We start from the raw sequence: 18,418 nt of genomic DNA, 5'->3' as shown, positions 1-18,418 counted from the left end.
AAGTCCCAGGGCCTGTTTTTTTTTTTAACAGTCCCTCAGGTGACTCAAATGGGCAGATAGAGGGGAGAAGCCCTCACCTGGAGCAGTGGTTCTCAACTGGAGGTGACTTTGTCCCTCCAGGGGATATTCTGCAATATCTGGAGACATGCCCAACCCTGCAACTTCCCCTCCATTCACAGTAAATATAACAGTTTACTTAAGGATTTCTCCCATTCATTCCTGCTGTATTTTCCATGGTCTGAAGATTATATTTTCAAATATGTGGATTAACAGCCCTATGAGCTTTTTCTAATTCACTAAAGTTTTCCATGGTGGGGACAAATATAGGGGAATACATATAAATAAGTAACTAGCACATTTGTATTCCCCAAATTAATAAATCATTAGTTACCAAACATCTTTTATTTAGGTCTCAAGGAGTGTGCTTACAACTGTGGAGAAAAACAAAAAACCTTCAAGTCTTTGAAGGTCTCATGGCCAAAGACGTTCTGCAAAAAGTGTAGACAGAATGTACTGAGACATCTTCACTACAATGAAAGTTCAAACAAGTTAGAAGCTGAACATCATCAGGTTGTTGGATCAGAAGATCCAACAGATGGGTCAGATGGATCAGAAGAGCAGAATGAGTATTAACTGAGGACATACTGTGTGCAGACCCTGAGCTGGACAGTTAGAAGGGTGATCTCATTCAATTCTCCCAACAGCCCTGAGAGCTAAGTACTCCTCTCCCCCTCCCCTCCCCCTCCCCCTCTTTTTCCAGACAATGCTATTTACTCCATGTAAAACTAAAACCTACACACATAGAGATCCAAATAGCTTAGATTCAATCTTGATGAAAATCAGAGTAGAAATCCAGGATCCATAAGTTCGAATAAGTGGTTGATAGTTGGTTTTTGACACAAATGCTTTCAGACTGAGGTAGGCTCTATCCTTCAACGTAGGACTAAGTTGAAAGGCACAAAAAAAAAAAAACAGCTGTAGACAAATGGGAAAAATGCCTCACTCAAAGCTAAAGCCGTACTTAACATGTAGCCCGCATCATAAAACTGAGGGTTTTGTTTCAAGAAGGTCTCCTTGCAAGATTTTTCTTAACCCCGTTACAATTAACCCAAGGGTTAATTGTGAAATAACTTTTAATCTTGAAATTACGATGCTGGTTTTTTGGTTGCTTGGTTAGCTGATGGGTTGGTTGGTTGTATAGGAAATTGTTTTTCTTCCTTTATGTTTGTCACAGAAAATTGAATTTACTCATCAGCTTTGTCATAGTCAACCCTCTGACTATGAATTCACTGATTTTATTGCAATAAACACAGCCAGCTGTGTAAAAATGTCAATCTCTTGAAGTTAGGAAGGGTTGTCTTCTTTGCATAAGTCGTCGGTTTTCTTTCTTGCATATATTAAATAAGAAAAAAAAGGTGCTTATAGCAGAAATATTTTGAAGCTCTATATAAAAAAATCTCAATTTTTCAAAACACTCAAACAGCTTCTACTGTTTCCTCTATGTACTAGTCCAGGAATTGCATATTTCTCCCTTGGAGTACTCCAGTAAACTTCTGTCAGATCTCCCACTTTAGTCTCTCTCCCTGACAATCCATTTTTCGTCAGTGTGGGGATTTTGCCAGTTGCTAAATATGTCTACTCCAGTTAAGCACTCCAGAACTGGGGAAATAACCACAGGGTGGATTTGGGGACCTACCGGGCCCTCTGTGAGATGGGCCTGAGCCAAAACTCCATTGATCACCTGGCCTCCATTAGTCCCTAATCTGACTGATAGAACACAGTGATGTTTTGAATCTCCTGGAATTAGTACCAGTCCAGATCCAGTGTCTGGTAATCCTCAAAAGGTCTGATTATTTCCTTTTCTCCAACGCACAGTCACGCTGGTAAAAAGCCAAAGGTCCCTTGGGGAAGACTGGAAGAAAGATGAACCAGTATAAATTTTTGGCAGCGGCCTGGGATCCTTCCTCAAGGGGACCCAGCCTCCCCTTCACTCATGGATTTTGGGTCTATAAACTGGCTCAAATCTGGGAATCAATTGAGGGGCAGTGACTGTTTTTATGAGACAGGTTAGACTTTTGTTCACTTGACCTGGAATTTTTCTGCTCATACAGATCAAATAAAAATTTAGTAGGCTTCCTATGTATTTCACTTCTGGGAATACCACAGTCTCTTAGAGTCAGGTACTGCTTCGATTCTGCTCTCCATTACAGTAATCATGCCCACCTTGACTCTGGTGGTTAAGTACTGTCCCTTGGCCCCTGCCACCCAGGGTCCAATTACTCTGCATTTAGGTTTCTCACTTCAGTGACTGAAGTCCCCACTGCGAGGTCTGGCTTACATTTAAGAGTGATCACAGAGCTCTTCAAGGATGCTGGGGGTCCCCTCACAAATTTATTTCTCATAGTCACGGTGAAAGGTGTGTCCTGTGTAACCCCCCAAGGCAGGTGAATAGGTTTTAAATGACAAATTCACTCTAACATTCCAATCTCCCTAAGCCTTTGAATCTCTTCCTCTACATTAAACCAAGGCAGGTCTGGCATTCAAGTTCATTTACTGTGGGCCAACTTTTGGTCCATGTTTTAGCCAACCAACCGACCAAACTAGTAGAGCCCTTTCTAACTCCCCGAGCTTCAACATTAAATGCAGAAATCTCTGTTTATCGGGTCCATATCAATTAATGTGGCCCAATCCAAATTTATGTTCCTTCCACCATTACCCCACCCCCCTAATATCCATTCCCACACATATTCCCTGAACTTCTGTGAAAATTAGAAAAACCAAGTAGTTCTTTTGCAGTGTAGCAGAACTCCTCATGGGTCACATTTTGACCCTCACTTTTAGGGACCTGCAGGGACTTGAGTTTAGTTATAAGTCCAGAAGAAAAGAGGGGTGGGGGTCCTGAGGAGAATCAACAATGTCTTGCAAGGCAGGTGCCTTAAGGGGAGGCCATTACAGCTTCCTCATCAACGCAGGGTTAACCCCCTCAAGACGAGTGGAGGGCCTGCTTCTATTGGCGAAGAGAACTGATCAAAATTTAGGAGTTCAGTGTCCCCAGCTGCATCAGGGTCTTCCCACACATCCCCATGCCAACTTCCAGGATCCTATTTCTTCCCTATCAATGCCTTTACTTTAACAGTAGACATGCTGTGAGGCTGGGAATTCAACCTGCACTGTAATTCAGCCACTCAGAGGATGAGATACTGGGTTTGGTTGTCAGCAATCTCAGGAGATAAAGGTGTCCTTCAGGGCAGACATAGAAGATTTTGGGTCATTTATGCAGTGCTTGTGCTGGGAATTCGAGTCCTCCGTTCATTAATTTCTTTTCCCACTTTGTCAATGATATTAGGAGCAACCAGTCAATCTCATACTCGTTACTTTGACAGCAGTTAGTTTGACAAAAATGCTCACCTAGATCCTTGCCTCTTGTAAGTATTTGAATAGGAGTATCCAATGATGATATCTTGTGTATCCCTATTGCCACATCATGGTGTGAACAGGAAGTGCTCTCTTTACTACAGGAAATAGAGTCAATAGTGTCTAAATCTAACCAGATTAGAGAACTGATTCCAGAAGCTCCAGAACCAATTCAGTAAATTCATCCTTAAGATTCTGTTCCTCTAGAACCACTCCCAGTACCAAAATCACAGGAGTAGAGTCATCATCCTAAACCACCTTGTCACTCCCTTCCTCAAAGCCATTTAATAGCTCCTCATTTAATAGCTCTTGCATTGCCTGTGGAACCAAGTCCACACTCCTAAATATGGCAATCAGTGTAGACTCTATTAAGGGAGGCCTTGGCTTTCATTCTATTCTGAAGAATCCCATGATCTAAAAAATATAAATAAGGACAACTGATATAATCAAACACAAAAAGATTATATGAAAATTCTTAGTGGTGGATTTCACCATCATGAGTATTTGTTTCCATGAGGCTAAGTAAGTATTTATTGAGCACGTATTTTGTGCCAGGCTCTGGGGTACAGGTGGCCCCTCCTTTCAGGAACTGACACACTGAATTCAGGGCTAAAGAAAAAGTGGCTCATAAATCAAGTGCTCTGCCCTGATGTTCACTTCGAACTTGCATATAAAACAATTAAAGGATAATCTTTCATGACAGCAGAGTAATACATCCATCTCCAAGCTGCTATGGAAATTCAACACGCAATTTATTCTAATGAATCCACTCCATCTGACATTGCTCCATGTCCTCCCTTAGCTCATAATGACACCAAGCCCCAGGGGTCCCCTGTTACGTTCTAAATCACTATCTGAAGCGTAGGACTCCCTGAGCCTTCCCGCTGCAGATAGCAAGAAAAACTAACAGCCAACAAAATACCCACTGAGCAACTAGACCCTTCCAGGAAGTCAAAATTCTGAAGGCAAAAGTGGAACTCTTACCTAAAAATGAGGCTCTCTTTCTTTTGATCAGCATGAAGGTAGGAATCACCCACAGTTGCAGCCTAAGGGGTATTTTTACAATTACGAGAAAACTTTGGTGGCAATTTACCAAATGCAGGCAGAGAAGGATGCTGTTGCTTTGGTCCATGTGTCATCAATACTAAGTGGTATCCTAGCTATAAGGAAACAATGATTAGAGATGCCAACAATTTGATGTCATTTGAAAAAGCAAATGTCATGCCAGACAGTCCTAAACTTCCTATCTTTAAGTCATTTTAAATGATTTTTTCTACATATAGCTAGAAAATACATAAATAATATTGATACCTGAAGGGGATTAAAAAGAAATATATTGATAGATTCATTCATCAACCACCTAAAATCATGGAAGACTCTGAGAGGAAGAATTCAGATCAGCACAAGGTCACACAACCACTAGACAGCAGAGCAGATATAAAAACAAGCCACTTAACTCTACAACCTGCCAACCTCAAGTTCTATCCCTTACACTGTCTCTGTTTTCTTCATATTTGAATAACAGGGATAATACTGAATATTGTATTGCATAATTGCATAGTGCTGTTTGGTATTTTATATTTCTTGTATGAACTCTATTTTCACCATTAGAATAAAACACACTGAGTGCTGGGACCTGCCTGTCTTGCATTGCCATAGAGGGAATACAGGTATGCGGAAATGTCCAGCAATTCTTTTAAAAATAAGAATAAAGAGTCTAATTAACAAATGAATGCATTCTTTTTGTCTTAAAGGGGACCAACCACTTTATAAGAAGCAGGGCTGACCCTTCGATGCTAACAACATTTTCACAGGACTTCTTCTTCCCCAACTGAGACAGTTCTAGACAAGTGACTCACTAAAACACAACCCTTCAAGGAAGCAAACTTTCATCTTTCTAAAACCTCAGCAAAGTGGCACAGCGGTACCCAGATATTTTTGTTACCTGGCCTGGGGATGCTTCTTTTATTTTCTGAATGGTTCATCCATTTCCAGGAAGAAAATAACAAAATAGTCTATAATTTGAGGCCCGAATTTGGGGGTAGGAAGAGTTGTCCTTCTGAATTCTTTCCCTGGAACATCAACTAGGAGTCAAGTCCAGAGGCATATCACTTTCAGTTTCCTTTTTTTTTTTTTTTTTTTTTTGCTGAGTTGCAGGTCTTGAGGGATCTCAGTTCCCCCACAAGGGACTGAACCCAGGCCACGGCAGTGAAAGCACCGAGTCCTAACCACTAGACCACCAAGGAACTCCCCCAGTTTCTTTTTAAAATAAAAGAGAGTTAAGAGAATGAGAAGACAGGTCACAGACTGGTCGAAAATATTTGCAAAAGACACATCTGATAAAGGACTGTTATCCAAAACCTACAAAGAACTCTTAAAACTCAACAATAAGAAAACAAAATCCTTCTTTAAAAATGGGTCAAAGACCTTAATAAACACTTCACCAAAGAAGGTATACAGATGGCAAATAAATATATGGAAAGATGCTCCACACCATATGTCATCAGAGTAATGCAAATTAAAACAACGGGATAGGGCTTCTCTGGTGGCGCAGTGGTTGAGAGTCCGCCTGCCGATGCAGGCGACATGGGTTCGTGCCCCGGTCCGGGAAGATCCCACATGCCGCAGAGCGGCTGGGCCCGTGAGCCACGGCCGCTGAGCCTGCGCGTCCGGAGCCTGTGCTATGCAACGGGAGAGGCCACAACAGTGAGAGGCCCGCGTACCACAAAAAGAAAAAAAAAACAACGGGATATCACTTCACACCCATCAGAATGACCAAATCCAGAACACTGAAGACACCAAATACTGGCGAGGATGTGGAGCAACAGGAACTCTCGTTCATTGCTGGTGGGAAAGCAAAATGGCGCAGCCACTTTAGGAGACTTCGGCAGTTTCTTACAAAACCAAACTTTTTCTTCCCATGCAATCCAGCAATCACACTCCTTGATACTTTCCCAAAGGAACTGAAAACTATGTCCATACAAAAACCTGCACGTGGACATTTATAGCAGTTTTATTCATAATTGTCAAAACTTGGAAGCAACCAAGATGTCCTTCAGTAGGTGACTGGACAAATAATCTGTGGTACATCCAGACAATGGAATATTATTCAACACTAAAAAGACATGAGCTATTAATCCATGAAAAGACATGGAGGAAACTTAAATGCATATTACTAAGCAAAAGAAAGCAATTTGAAAAGGCTACATACTATATGAGTCCAATTATATGAAATTCTGGAAAAGAAAAAACTTTATGCAGACAGTAAAAAAAAAAAAAAATCAGTTGTTTCCAGGGGTTGGGGAAGGGAGGAGAGATGAATAGGCAGAGCACAAAGAATTTTAGGGCAGTGAAAATTCTCTGTATGATACTGTAATGATGGATATATGTCGTTACACATTTGTCTGGCCCATTGAATGTGTAACAGCAAGATTGAACCCTAAAGTAAAAATAAACTATGGACTTTGGGTGATTATGATGTGTCAATATAGGTTCATCAACTGTAACAATGTACATCTGCTAGAGGATATTGATAATAGGAGGAGATGATGTATGTGTGTGGGGAAGGGGCATAAAGAAAATCTCTGTACCTTCCTCTCAATTTGTCTGTGAACCTAAAACTTCTCAAAAAAATATTGTCTTAAAAAAAGAAACAAAAGAAAAACAGCTAGGAAGGGGAAAGAAAGAACTGGGTTAGCACTTGAACAGAAAAGGCCTTTTTACCAGCCAAGGTAGGGAAGCTTGACCTTAAAAGCCTATTATAAATAACTTTGGATTAAAGAAATATGCAATGTCACCTGAGAAAATCTAGTCCTGAATTTGGATGAGTCATCATTATCAAGCAATCAACTTAGTAATAATAACAACCTCAACAATAATAACTAAAATGAGCACCTATTACGGGCAGGCACTGTTTCAGGCAAGTTAAATGCATTAAATCCATTTAGCCCTCAAAAACCCTATGAGGTAAGATACCATTAGTATCTCCATTTTGCAGAGAAGGAAACCAAGGCACAGAGAAGCTAAGTAATTCCCAAAGTCACCCTCCTAAGAATTGACAGAGCAAGGGCTCATACCCAGGCCACCTGGCTGCAGGGTCCAGGCTGCTCCATTGTCTCACTGCAACTATAATTCACTGTAAATGCTGAAAGGAGACTGTCATAATACAAAGTAACAAGAACAAACAGTAGTTTAGGGGCATGGAGAGCTGATTGCTTTACCAGCTTTATCTCACTGAATCTTCACAACAGATGTATCATTACCCTATTCCATATATTGGAAAACTGATCATTAAAGAAGTGATGACTTGCCCAAGGTCATTGGAAAATAAATAATATAGCCAGTTGCCAAACCCTAGTGGCCAGACACCAGTGTCCACACCACTATTCCCCACACCATGCTATGTCTCTGTTGGAAGCAATCCATGGTGCTCAAGTAATCTATGGGATGCTTGATGACTGGAAAGAAGTCTGCCCCATGGCATGACCTCCTTCCTAAAGACCATGTGTGAAAGAAAGGCGGTATGGTATAGCAGAATGAACACAGACTCTGAAATCAGAAAGATCTGGGTTGAAATCCCAGCTCCAGCAATTACTATGTGACATTAAATACAGCTCTCTGAGCCTGTTTTCTGATGTGTACAAATGGGATAAAAATCCTATAAGCACCATGGTGACTATGAAGCTGACATGAGACAGCACATGGAAAAGCCGGCCTCACGAGACCCTCCAAACACCCACCTCCCTGGATCCATAAAGGGGGCCCCAAAAGTGCATCGGGAGTCCATCTCTGCTCAGGGGTCTGCCTGCCCCTCTTGGGCTGAGTCATAGCATCTTCATGATAAACACTGAAAGCAAAATTGCACAAATGTGGGCTCTCCAAATTGGGTCCATGTTCCCTCAACTCCTAGCATTTGCCCTGGGAGCCAGCAGGAGCTGTTACCATGCTGTTAATGAGGTTACCAGGGTGGCAGAGAGAACAAGAGGGAGTGAAAGCGTTACTGACATACCAATTTGGACTAATAGGGACCCAAGGTTTCAGTTGAGAATGTCACAAAACAAAATAATGGTCTTGGCAATATTTAGATCAATTGGGGATGGTTTGGTTTGATCAGGAGGTTGGGGTTTGTTTTGTTTTGGTTTTTGCCCTTTTTAAAAAATCTATTGAAACTTAGAGAAACACAGCTGAATTTTGTTGATAAAAAAATAATAAAAATAATTTTTAAAAAATAAAATTTTGTTGGTGTTTAAAAACTCTGGGTGACGTCTTGCTTATTGAGTCATTTCTTTTGTTTGCATATACTTGGTCTCTTCTGGTTTCCTGATGGCCGTATCTGACAGAGTTCTCATCATTTTAAATGTCTCTTTAATTAAACAGGAATGGATAAAACCATTTGTGTGTGTGTGTGTTTGTGAGTAGTATATTTCACTTATCATAATTCAAGTTTCATCCATGTTTTAGCATGTGTCAGAATTTACTTCTTTAAGGCTGATTTTGTGGGGGGGCATTTATATTCATTAAGGATATTGGCCCGTATTTTTCTTTTTTCTTTTTTTTTAAATTTTATTGAAGTATAGTTGATTTGCAGTGTTGTGTTAATTTCTTCTGTACAGGAAAGTGACTCAGTTATACATATATTCTTTTCATATTCTTTTCCATTATGGTTCGTCACAGGATATTGAATATTGTTCCCTGTGCTATACAGTAGGATCTTGCTGTTTATCCATCATATATATAATAGTTTGTCTCTGCTAATCCCAAACTCCCATTCCTTCCCTCCCCTACTCCCCTTCCTTGGCAACCACAAGTCTGATCTCTATTATCTGTGAGCCTGTAAAACCATTTTTAAGAGCCTCCAGGGACAATTCTCTATGCAGATATTTTCTTTATATTATATCCCAATCTTATTTATTGTGGCTCAAAATCAGGGGCCAACAAACTATAGCCCATAAGCTAAATTCAGCCTACTGCCTTTTCTTGTAAATAAAGTTTTATTGGAACCAGTTGTGCCCATTAGTTTACAAATTGTCTATGGCTGCTTTTGTGCTAGAGGCAAAGTTGAGTAGTGGTGACAGAGGCCATCTGGAGCTTTAGAGAAAATGTTTGTCAATCCCTGCTCTACAGCAGGCATTGGGACCAGAATGGCACAAAGTGTTTCATAGCAGGTATCCCTACCATAATCAGATAATTCTCTATGTTCGTTAATGCTTGTTTGTCCTACTTTATGTAAGTTCTTTGAGAGTCAAGGACTACATCTACCTTGTTCAATATTTTCTCCCCAGGGCCTGAGCACAAAGACTAAAACATGGTACACAAGTAAGAGATATCTTTTGAGTGAATGAACTAAGTTGTTAGATGGATTTTGAGTTCTTGTGGGTCATAACTATGTCTCCGTCTTGAGGAAGAACCTGACTCACAGTAAGTTCTCTGTAGCTGTATATTTGCTAAACAATCAATTGCATGGACTCTGAAATTAGAGAATGAATATGTTTTGCAGGACATTTAATGACCAAGACTATTTTGTCTATATTTTGATGAATCTCTTCTATGTCACACAATTTATGCCCATCCTCTCTCTAACTTCACAGAATCCTCTGTGCCGCAAGCCCTGATATCTGATGTTTGGCTCTGATGGTGCTAGTCTCATCAATGATTTGCAAAGCTGGTCCTCCATCCCATGGAATCCATCTGTGCTTCACAGCGTGATCCCCAACAGCCTGAAGGGGCTCTGTGGGTGGCTCAGCCCAGTATTCATCGCCAAGGCACATGGGCATTCAGCCCACTAACACTTATATACAAGAGAAACCAGGAGCAGATGCTATCAGGTTCTGGAAAGACATAGAGAGAAGTACTGAGTGGAAGAGACCCCTGGCTTGCCACACACAAAATGAATTTGTCATTTGGCTATGGAAGATGGTTTAACATGAAAAAGAGAGAAACCAGACTCTCAAGGAGGCAACAAGACTTGGAAAAAAGAACATAACCTTTAAAAATTGTGAATCACTATGTTGTACACCCGTAACATACAATATTGTACATTAATTATACTTCAATTTAAAAAAAAAAGGCTTGGAAAGAAGAACTAAGAGCTTGGGACTCAGACAGATCTGGGTAGGCACCCAAGCTCCAATACTTACTAGCTTTGTAAACCTGTGCCTATTAATTTCTCTGAGATAAAAATACCTTAGTGACAAAATGGATGTAAAATGATAGTGTTGCAAGGACACTATGATAGATTTAAGATACCTAACAGTGACAGGTGCTATACAAATTTTACTGCTCTTTCCCCTTCAGATTTTAATGCCACAAAGAGAATGACCTTTGAAAATTTCTACTTACCAAGCATTCCTTTCTTGGAACTAGACAGACACATGTCCTTCTCTGCACTGGGCAGGGCAAAACTCACCACAAACACTTCCACGCCATCAGCCATCAGGGCCAAACCCAAAACAAAAAAGAGGGTCCACTGGAAGCGTCCGTGGCCACACTCATCAATGATGGTCTCGTACTGGTGGGCCAGCTGCTCTTCTTCTTCCATCCTCTCGGCCATCAGGTCTGCCTGGCCCCGAAGACCATCCACCCTGGAGGGTGCCATCTTGGTCTGCTTGGCCTTGATGTCATCTGGGTGAGGGATGCCCTGGTACTCGCCCTCATAGATCTCATCCTCCTCATCATGGCCTTCTGTAACATCACTCTGTGCATCTTCTTCTGGATTGGATTCATTACCACGATAATAGCCATCACTGGGGGCATAGCCCTCATAGTTGTCATGATATTTGTAGTCATCCATTCCTTGGTTCTGGGACTGCCTGCTTGCCTCTTGAGCTATATCCCTTGCACTGTGAAAGAGGTTTGGGCTGTTTCAATAAACATCATCCATTCTATGTACAGAGTTGTTTAAATGTGGACTTCTTGGGTGAACGTGACACCTGTATTCTTCGCCTTGGTCTCAAAGGCGACCTAAGTATCCATGTGCACTCAATGTCTATTGGAAGTCTTTGGAAAGTTTCAAATCCTGGTCTGGTCTCCTGCAGCAATCCAAGGGTATTGTGTTGGAGACGTTGATTAGAAATGGGTCCAGCTGTTCTCCTTGACAAGGAGTCTGTGGGACTTGGCAACTTGCTGACTGGCCTGGTTTGTTCTGCTACTGAAGGTTATACCCTGGAGTACAGAGAAAGGAAAGAGAAGAATGTTATGAAATGTGGAAATTCTGACAAAATACTCTCAGAATTAAACAAATATGTTTATTAGTGCCAGTGCTTCATGTGTAATGTGGAGGAAATCTTGGTTAGACATCAGATTCATACCAAATGAAGGAGCCTTAAACCGGTGAAAAAGAGCAGTGGTCAGAGAGGCCCTTGGAAGCATTGATTAACCCATGAAAGGGGTCAAGTCTTATACAAGAATGAAATATAAAGCGAGCAAGAGATTTTCAATACAAGACGATTTTGTGTTATGGGTTTTCTGTTAGGGTAGATCAAGCTTTTGGCAACAGGGCAGGTTTATTACAGCTCAGCTTCTGTTATGAGGAGGCCAGCTTTTCTAACTTTGGCATGAAGTGGCTGTACAATTTTACATCTAGAAATGTATGGCAAAGAAATATCCAGGACCATTTTTCCCAGGGCTCAGCTTACTTTTGAAACTCAGCATTGTGGTTCCAGGGCCACTCTGACCTTGTACTTGTCTTAAATAGGCAAGAATAGTTGCTAAAGACCCAGAACCAGAGAGCTTGTGCCTGAAATTTGATTCTGCCACATAATGGCCATGTGATCATGCACATATTTTTCTGAGCCTCAATTTTCTCATCTGTAAGATGGAGATAATAATAGTACTTAACCCATAAGGCTGTGCATAAAGTACTTAGAACAGTGCCTGACCTGCTTGGTAAACACTGTTTAAGCATTGATGTTATTTTGCTCTTTTTTTTTCTAGCTCCAGTTCTGGAAACCAAGACCCAGTATTGTCAGAGCCAAGACCCTACCTTATATCCCAATTCCAATCAGTGGGTCCATCTGTTGATTTCCATGCCCAACAGACCCTGTCCTAATTACATCCCTAGAATTCCAGTTCTCACAAGGTATGGAGTCACCATTTAACAATGCCTCCTGGGTACCAGAAACTGTGTTAAATGTGTCACATCCCTTATCCCTAATTCCTACAACAATCAGAAAAAGAAAGAAAATGTGTTTGCCTCCTTATCTTACAGATAAAGAAACTGTGTCTCAGGTGGAGTTAGATCAAGGTCACAGAACCAGGACTCAACCAGGTCCACTGATACCCAAAGTCAGTTCTTTCCATGGCTGTCGTTCTTCCCAAATGCTGTTCCAAGGGTCTGTCACACTAGATCCCCCGGGGAGTTTAGAAAACAGATTCTAGAATGCATGCAGAGGGACTGGTTCAAGCTCAGAAATTGAGTCACGCGGTTTCCCGAGTGGCTCTGAGGCCCAGCTTCTTACTGAGCAGCCCCCCCAGGTGGAGGCCAGACCCCTCCCGGACACCTTAACTCACTTCAACTCTCCCCACTGCCAGACCCTCAGACTAAGATGGATGCTCAGATCTTTTCATCAGGGCTGCCAGAAATCCACTCCCCAGCTCAACCCACCTGCTGTGAAGTACATACTCGTTCCCTCAACCTTTCCAGGCCTCCCTGTCACACCTGAAACCCACATTGTCCTTTCACCAAGCTCAGCCGATGCCACCCCACAGAGGACTGGACACGCTTGCCCTTGCCGTGCCCACAGGGTATCCCTGGACCCCCTGCCTTACACCTGTCTGCCTGGCTCTCCTCGCCCTCAGCCCTGGACAGACTCCAGCTCTGGAATTCATTTGACTCCGAAAACACAAGCGATATCTACTGGGGGATGCCAGACACTAGTGGTTATCAAACGCAGGGTAGGCCAGAGCCAGTCAGGGCATGAGGGGCTCATTAGAAATGCAAATCCAAGCACCCCTCCCCCAAAGACTCTGAACCTGCAGAGCTGGGATGGGGTCTGGAAATCTGCAACTTCCACAAACGTCATAAGGAATCCAGTGGACTACGCTTTAAGAAACAGTGAGGTAAAAAGTCAGCAAGAAATATTTACTGAGAACTGATTCTCACTTCATCCTTTCAGATTTTTCACCATCCCCAGTAAATAAATTTGTATTAGGCCATGCTGGCCTGAACCATGCCAAATTAATATTCTAAATCTGTTTTTATTATATGCATTTAGGACCACAGGAGGAATATAAATCACATGTAAACAGCATGAGAGCTTTGCAGAGTGCTATAAAAAATGGAGAAAGAACGCGCCAACTGCCTGAGATCTGGTGTGTTATTTCCATCCTGGGGGTTCTGCAAAAATGTCATGAACTAAAAATGATAGATTTGCAATTCCAAAAGCACATGTGGGAAATACCACTCGGGGCAAAGGTCCTGGGACTTGCTTTGTGGAAAGAAGCAGATCTTTGTCAAAACAAATTCCACTCGTCTGATCCAGTTAAATGAACTGCTGTGAATGTCAGGTGTCGTGGAGTCGGGAAGACTCACTGTCAAGTGCTGTGGGGTTTTTTTCTCTTTCATTGAGAAATGCCAACTCATTTTTCCAGCAAAGTATTTTCTAGAGAGTACAGCTATTAATCCTTTATGGGTTGAATTGGGACCCCTCCCCCCTAAAAAAAAGGTATATTGAAACCCTAACTTCCAGTACCTCATAATGTGACCTTATTTGCAACTACGTCTTTATAAGGATAATCAAGTTAAGATGAGGTCATTAGGGTGGGCTCTAATCCAATATGACTGGTGACTTATAAAAAGGGGAAATTTGGATGCAGAGACAGACACACATAGAGAAAAAATGATGTGGAGACACAGGGAGGGTACCATTGACAAGACAAGGGATGTCTGAGGCCACCAGAAGCAAGGAGAGAGGCCTGGAACAGATTCTCCTTCACAGCCCTCGGAAGGAATCAACTCTCATCAGGATCAATCAAAACCAACACCTTGCCTTTGGATTTCTAGCCTTCACAACTGTGAAACGACACATTTCTTTCTTTAAGCCACCCAGTTTGTACTCCTTTGTTATGGCAGCACCAGGAAACTCATATATTCAAAAACGTCAGCAAGTCTAATGATTATGAGCTAAACAGCAATAATAAAACAACCAGAAGAGCAGCTGTCAACTGCGGACTAAGATGAGCATGTTACAAGCATTACCTCATTTATCCTCACAGCCAATAGTGAAGCAATGTTATTCTCTCCATTTCACAGATGAAGAAACTGAGGGCTAAGAGGGTTAAAGAATGTGCCCGATGTAACACAGAGAATCAATTCCAGGGCTTGGATTTGAAGCCAGCTTCAGAGAGAATGTTAGGGATGATGTACAGTGGAAGAAACTTAGGAGTCCAAGGAGACAAGTCAGGGTCAGACAAGGAGCTGCCTGCAGAGCTAGGACTGACATTGGGCTTCTGACTCTCAAGTTCAAGTTTGTTTGCCCATCCTCAACAAACATTCCCCAGGATCTCTGGTGCTTAAGGCATTGTATTAGTTATGACATGACTTGATCCCCATTCTCAAGATGTCCACCCCTCATGAGACAGTCAAACAACACAAAGCATCATGCAGTCATAAAAATTAAATGTTAATATTAACTCTCACTAATATTATCTTTCATTTATTGGGCATTTGCCTTGTGGCTTTGAGCCAAGTACAATGCTAAGTTTATCGTGTGCTCTACATATTCCAACTGGGACAAGAACCCTATGAGGCAGGGGCTGTTCTTTTTGGGTTTTTTTGTTTCTTTTTTTTGTGGTATGCGGGCTTCTCACTGTTGTGGCCTCTCCCGTTGCGGAGCACAGGCTCCGGATGCACAGGCTCAGTGGCCATGGTTCATGGGCCTAGCCGCTCTGCGGCATGTGGCATCTTCCCGGACCGGGGCACGAACCCGTGTCCCCTGCATCAGCAGGCGGACTCTCAACCACTGCCCCACCAGGGAAGCCCTGTTTTTATACTCAGTTTACAATAAACAAGACTGAGGCTGAAGAGGTTGGACAGATGACCAGAGTCACAGGTTGTAGGTTCTCCAAGGAGGTTCAGAGAAGGGAAGGATCGCTATGAGCTGAGTTCTGCTGAAATAGCATCTTAGAGATTGGGGGATTTTCAAGGGCAGGAAAGGGCTCAGAGAAGCAAACAACAGAGAGGAGGGCACTACAGGCTGGAGAACAGGGAGAAGCAAAGGCACAGAGGTAGGAATGGCTTCACTTGTTTTGGCAGCAATGAAGCATCTGCCCACAGCAGAGGATCCAAGAAGGGGCGATTATGGGAGACAGACTGGGGAGGGAAATAGCAATCAGTCTGAATGCCCTGCTCAGGGACTGAGAATTTTCCTTTGAGCAAGGGAAGCCCTTGCTTCCCTTGAAGTTGTTGAAGACCTGAAGTTGTTGTTGAAGTGAGTAAAGTAGCGTCATGCAGAGCAGGGATCTGGAAAGATTTTCCTGGTGGGAATGCGTGTCCTGGTTTTTAAGTGAAAACCTAGAGACAACAAAACCAGGTAGAAGTTTTCGTGTGTGTGTGTGTGTAACTGAAGATATTGCATGCCGCAACAAAGATGCCTCATGCTGCAACTAAGACCCAGTGCAGCCAAAATAAATAAATTAAAAAAAGAAAGACAGACAGACAAGTCTTTTTTCAGGCTGATCTGCCTTTTTAGAGGGTGGTAGGCTATATAGCAGAATGGTTCAAGAACACAACCCCTAGTGTTAAGGCCCCAGGTTCAAATCCCGACTCTGCCACTTCCTGCTACCTGTGCGCAAGCTACTGGCGACTCTGTGCCTCAGTTTCCTCACCTGTAAAATGGTTGTAATACTAGTACCTATGTTGAGGATTTGGGAAGATAATCCATGAAGAGTGCTTAGCACAGTGCCTGGCACGGATGTGATCAATATAAATTTGATTTTTTATTATGATTGTTGTTGTTGTTATGATTATTATCTGAGGATTGATAAGGAAACTGTAGCCAGGATCCCAACTTGAGCCTTGCCTAACTCCACTTGAGATCTGGGGGCCCATCTGGACTGGGCTGGGGAACAAAACACAGAGAAAAACAAACTGACATTTAGTTATTCATGAAAACCACTGCTTCTCCAAAATGACCCAGCACAAATCTCTTAAGCATCCTCCTTTAACTCTTACATTCTGTTAACCTCTGCGTCTATGCTATCTGATTCAAAATCATCGCGTGGTAAACACTTGTTCATGATTAAATATCACACAGAACGAAGCTAAAAATAATGTTATAATCAAATGATGTAATGCTTCCCAAAATGTGTTCTGCAGAACATTAGGCCTTTTAATATGCTCATTTCAGGGGAAAAAAAGAATTTCAAGAGCAAATAAGTTTAGGAAATGTTGCATACTCTATTCAACATTTTCTTTCAGAGATTCATAATGCACATGGCTATGTTAAAAGCTGTGAGAAGACCTGAATAAAAACCTATTTCACACCACAATGAGCTACCACCACACACCCATCAGAATAGTTACAATCAACAGACAGACGATAGCAAGTGCTGACTAGGATATTATGAACTAGAACCCTCATACATTGTTGGTAGGAATAAGAAATGGTTCAGCCACTTTGGAAAACAGTTTGGCACGTTCTTAAAATGTTAAACGTACACTTACCGAACAATTCCAACCTAAGAGAAATAAAAACACATGCCCACACAAAGACTAATATGTGAATGTAAATAACAACATAATTTACAATAGCCCCAAACTGAGAACAATACAAATGTCCATCAACTAATGAATGGATGAACAAACGGTGGTCTATCCATGCAATGGAAGAATAACCAGCAAGAGAAAGGAACAAACTACCGGTGCATACTACAACATGGAGGAACGTCAAAACCATTACACCAAGTAAAAGAAGGCAAACACAAAGGGTCGTGTAGCGTATGACTCCATGATATGACATCCTCCAGAAGAGGCAAATCCACAGAGACAGAAAGCAGATACGTGGTTGCCTGGGGCCAGGCTGGGAGCGGGGAGAGACTGTAAATAAATTTAAGGGAAGTTGAGCCAGAGAAGTGCTGCGAGTGTTCTAAAACTGGATTATAGTGATGGTTGTTGCACAACTCTATACATTTACTAAAAATCATTTACTCTGATGAGTGGATTTTATGCCATGTATATTTAATAATAAATTATTTTAAATAATTTTATAATTTATATTATATAATAAAGCTGCTGTTCTTCCCCTCTTTCTTCCCCCCAAAATCTATTTAACTGGTGGAAACCAGTGTTACCCGTGATTATGGACCTCTTTTTCCTTGGAACCCGTATTAACATTAGGCTCTTCTAAATAGTGAGGTACTGATTTAGAGTCTAAGCTTTATTCAACCTAGGATTTTGTCATGTCTTGAAAGCCAATTTGGCAAGCATCACGGAGTCTATCTGCATGCAGGACCCATTAGAAGTGAGAATTAGAGAAAACAGCCTTGTCGTAGCCCAATGGGCCACAGGTGGAGGGAAAGATAATTCTGAGATTTTCCACCAGATTCAATCAAATCTTGGTGATATATCAAGAGCCCAGAATGTGGCAAGTTGGATGCAAACAATAATGGAAGATGGTCCCCTTAGCAAAGATGCCAGTAGACTCAGACCCACCCCTAGAAAGCTGAGCGCACTCGTTGGCCTCCTTGGCAGGAGTCAGTAGCAGCTGTGGCTTCAGCTGCAATTGGCCTTGATGAGACATTCACCCCAAAGAGTCAGGGCAGAAGAACATGGCAGATAACCTACACTTAGAAAGGCTAGTGCACCAACACAGGAGATGGCCTTGGGTACTCCTGAAACTATTTGGCAGGAATTAAGGGGGAACTGAGGCATAGAGGGGCAAAGCCTGAGAAGATCATATTTAGAACCTTAGTGTAATTCTATTTCACGTGAACAAGAGATAGGAAAGTCAGCAAACTCAGATAGGCACTAATGAGATAGCCAATGTGTCAGTTAGCTTTGCAGACACCT

The 18,418-nt window shown here is 42.0% G+C and overlaps 1 protein-coding gene across 3 annotated transcripts in view; it reads right to left on the bottom strand.

The window, feature by feature from the left end:
* SV2B (synaptic vesicle glycoprotein 2B) overlaps positions 1-18,418 on the bottom strand; it is a 199,137-nt gene that overhangs the window by 66,317 nt on the left and 114,402 nt on the right. For all 3 annotated transcript variants that reach the window (XM_030873197.2, XM_060293889.1, XM_060293888.1), the window contains one exon: positions 10,753-11,574. In XM_030873197.2, the coding sequence (XP_030729057.2) occupies positions 10,753-11,203 (451 nt within the window). In that variant the 5' untranslated portion in view covers positions 11,204-11,574. The remainder of the gene's footprint in view (positions 1-10,752; positions 11,575-18,418) is intronic.

Source organism: Globicephala melas, chromosome 2 (assembly GCF_963455315.2).
Source record: "Globicephala melas chromosome 2, mGloMel1.2, whole genome shotgun sequence".
In the NCBI taxonomy this organism is placed as follows: domain Eukaryota; kingdom Metazoa; phylum Chordata; class Mammalia; order Artiodactyla; family Delphinidae; genus Globicephala; species Globicephala melas.
The sequence above is the reverse complement of the archived record's forward strand: the minus strand, read 5'-3'. Positions and strand labels throughout refer to the sequence as shown.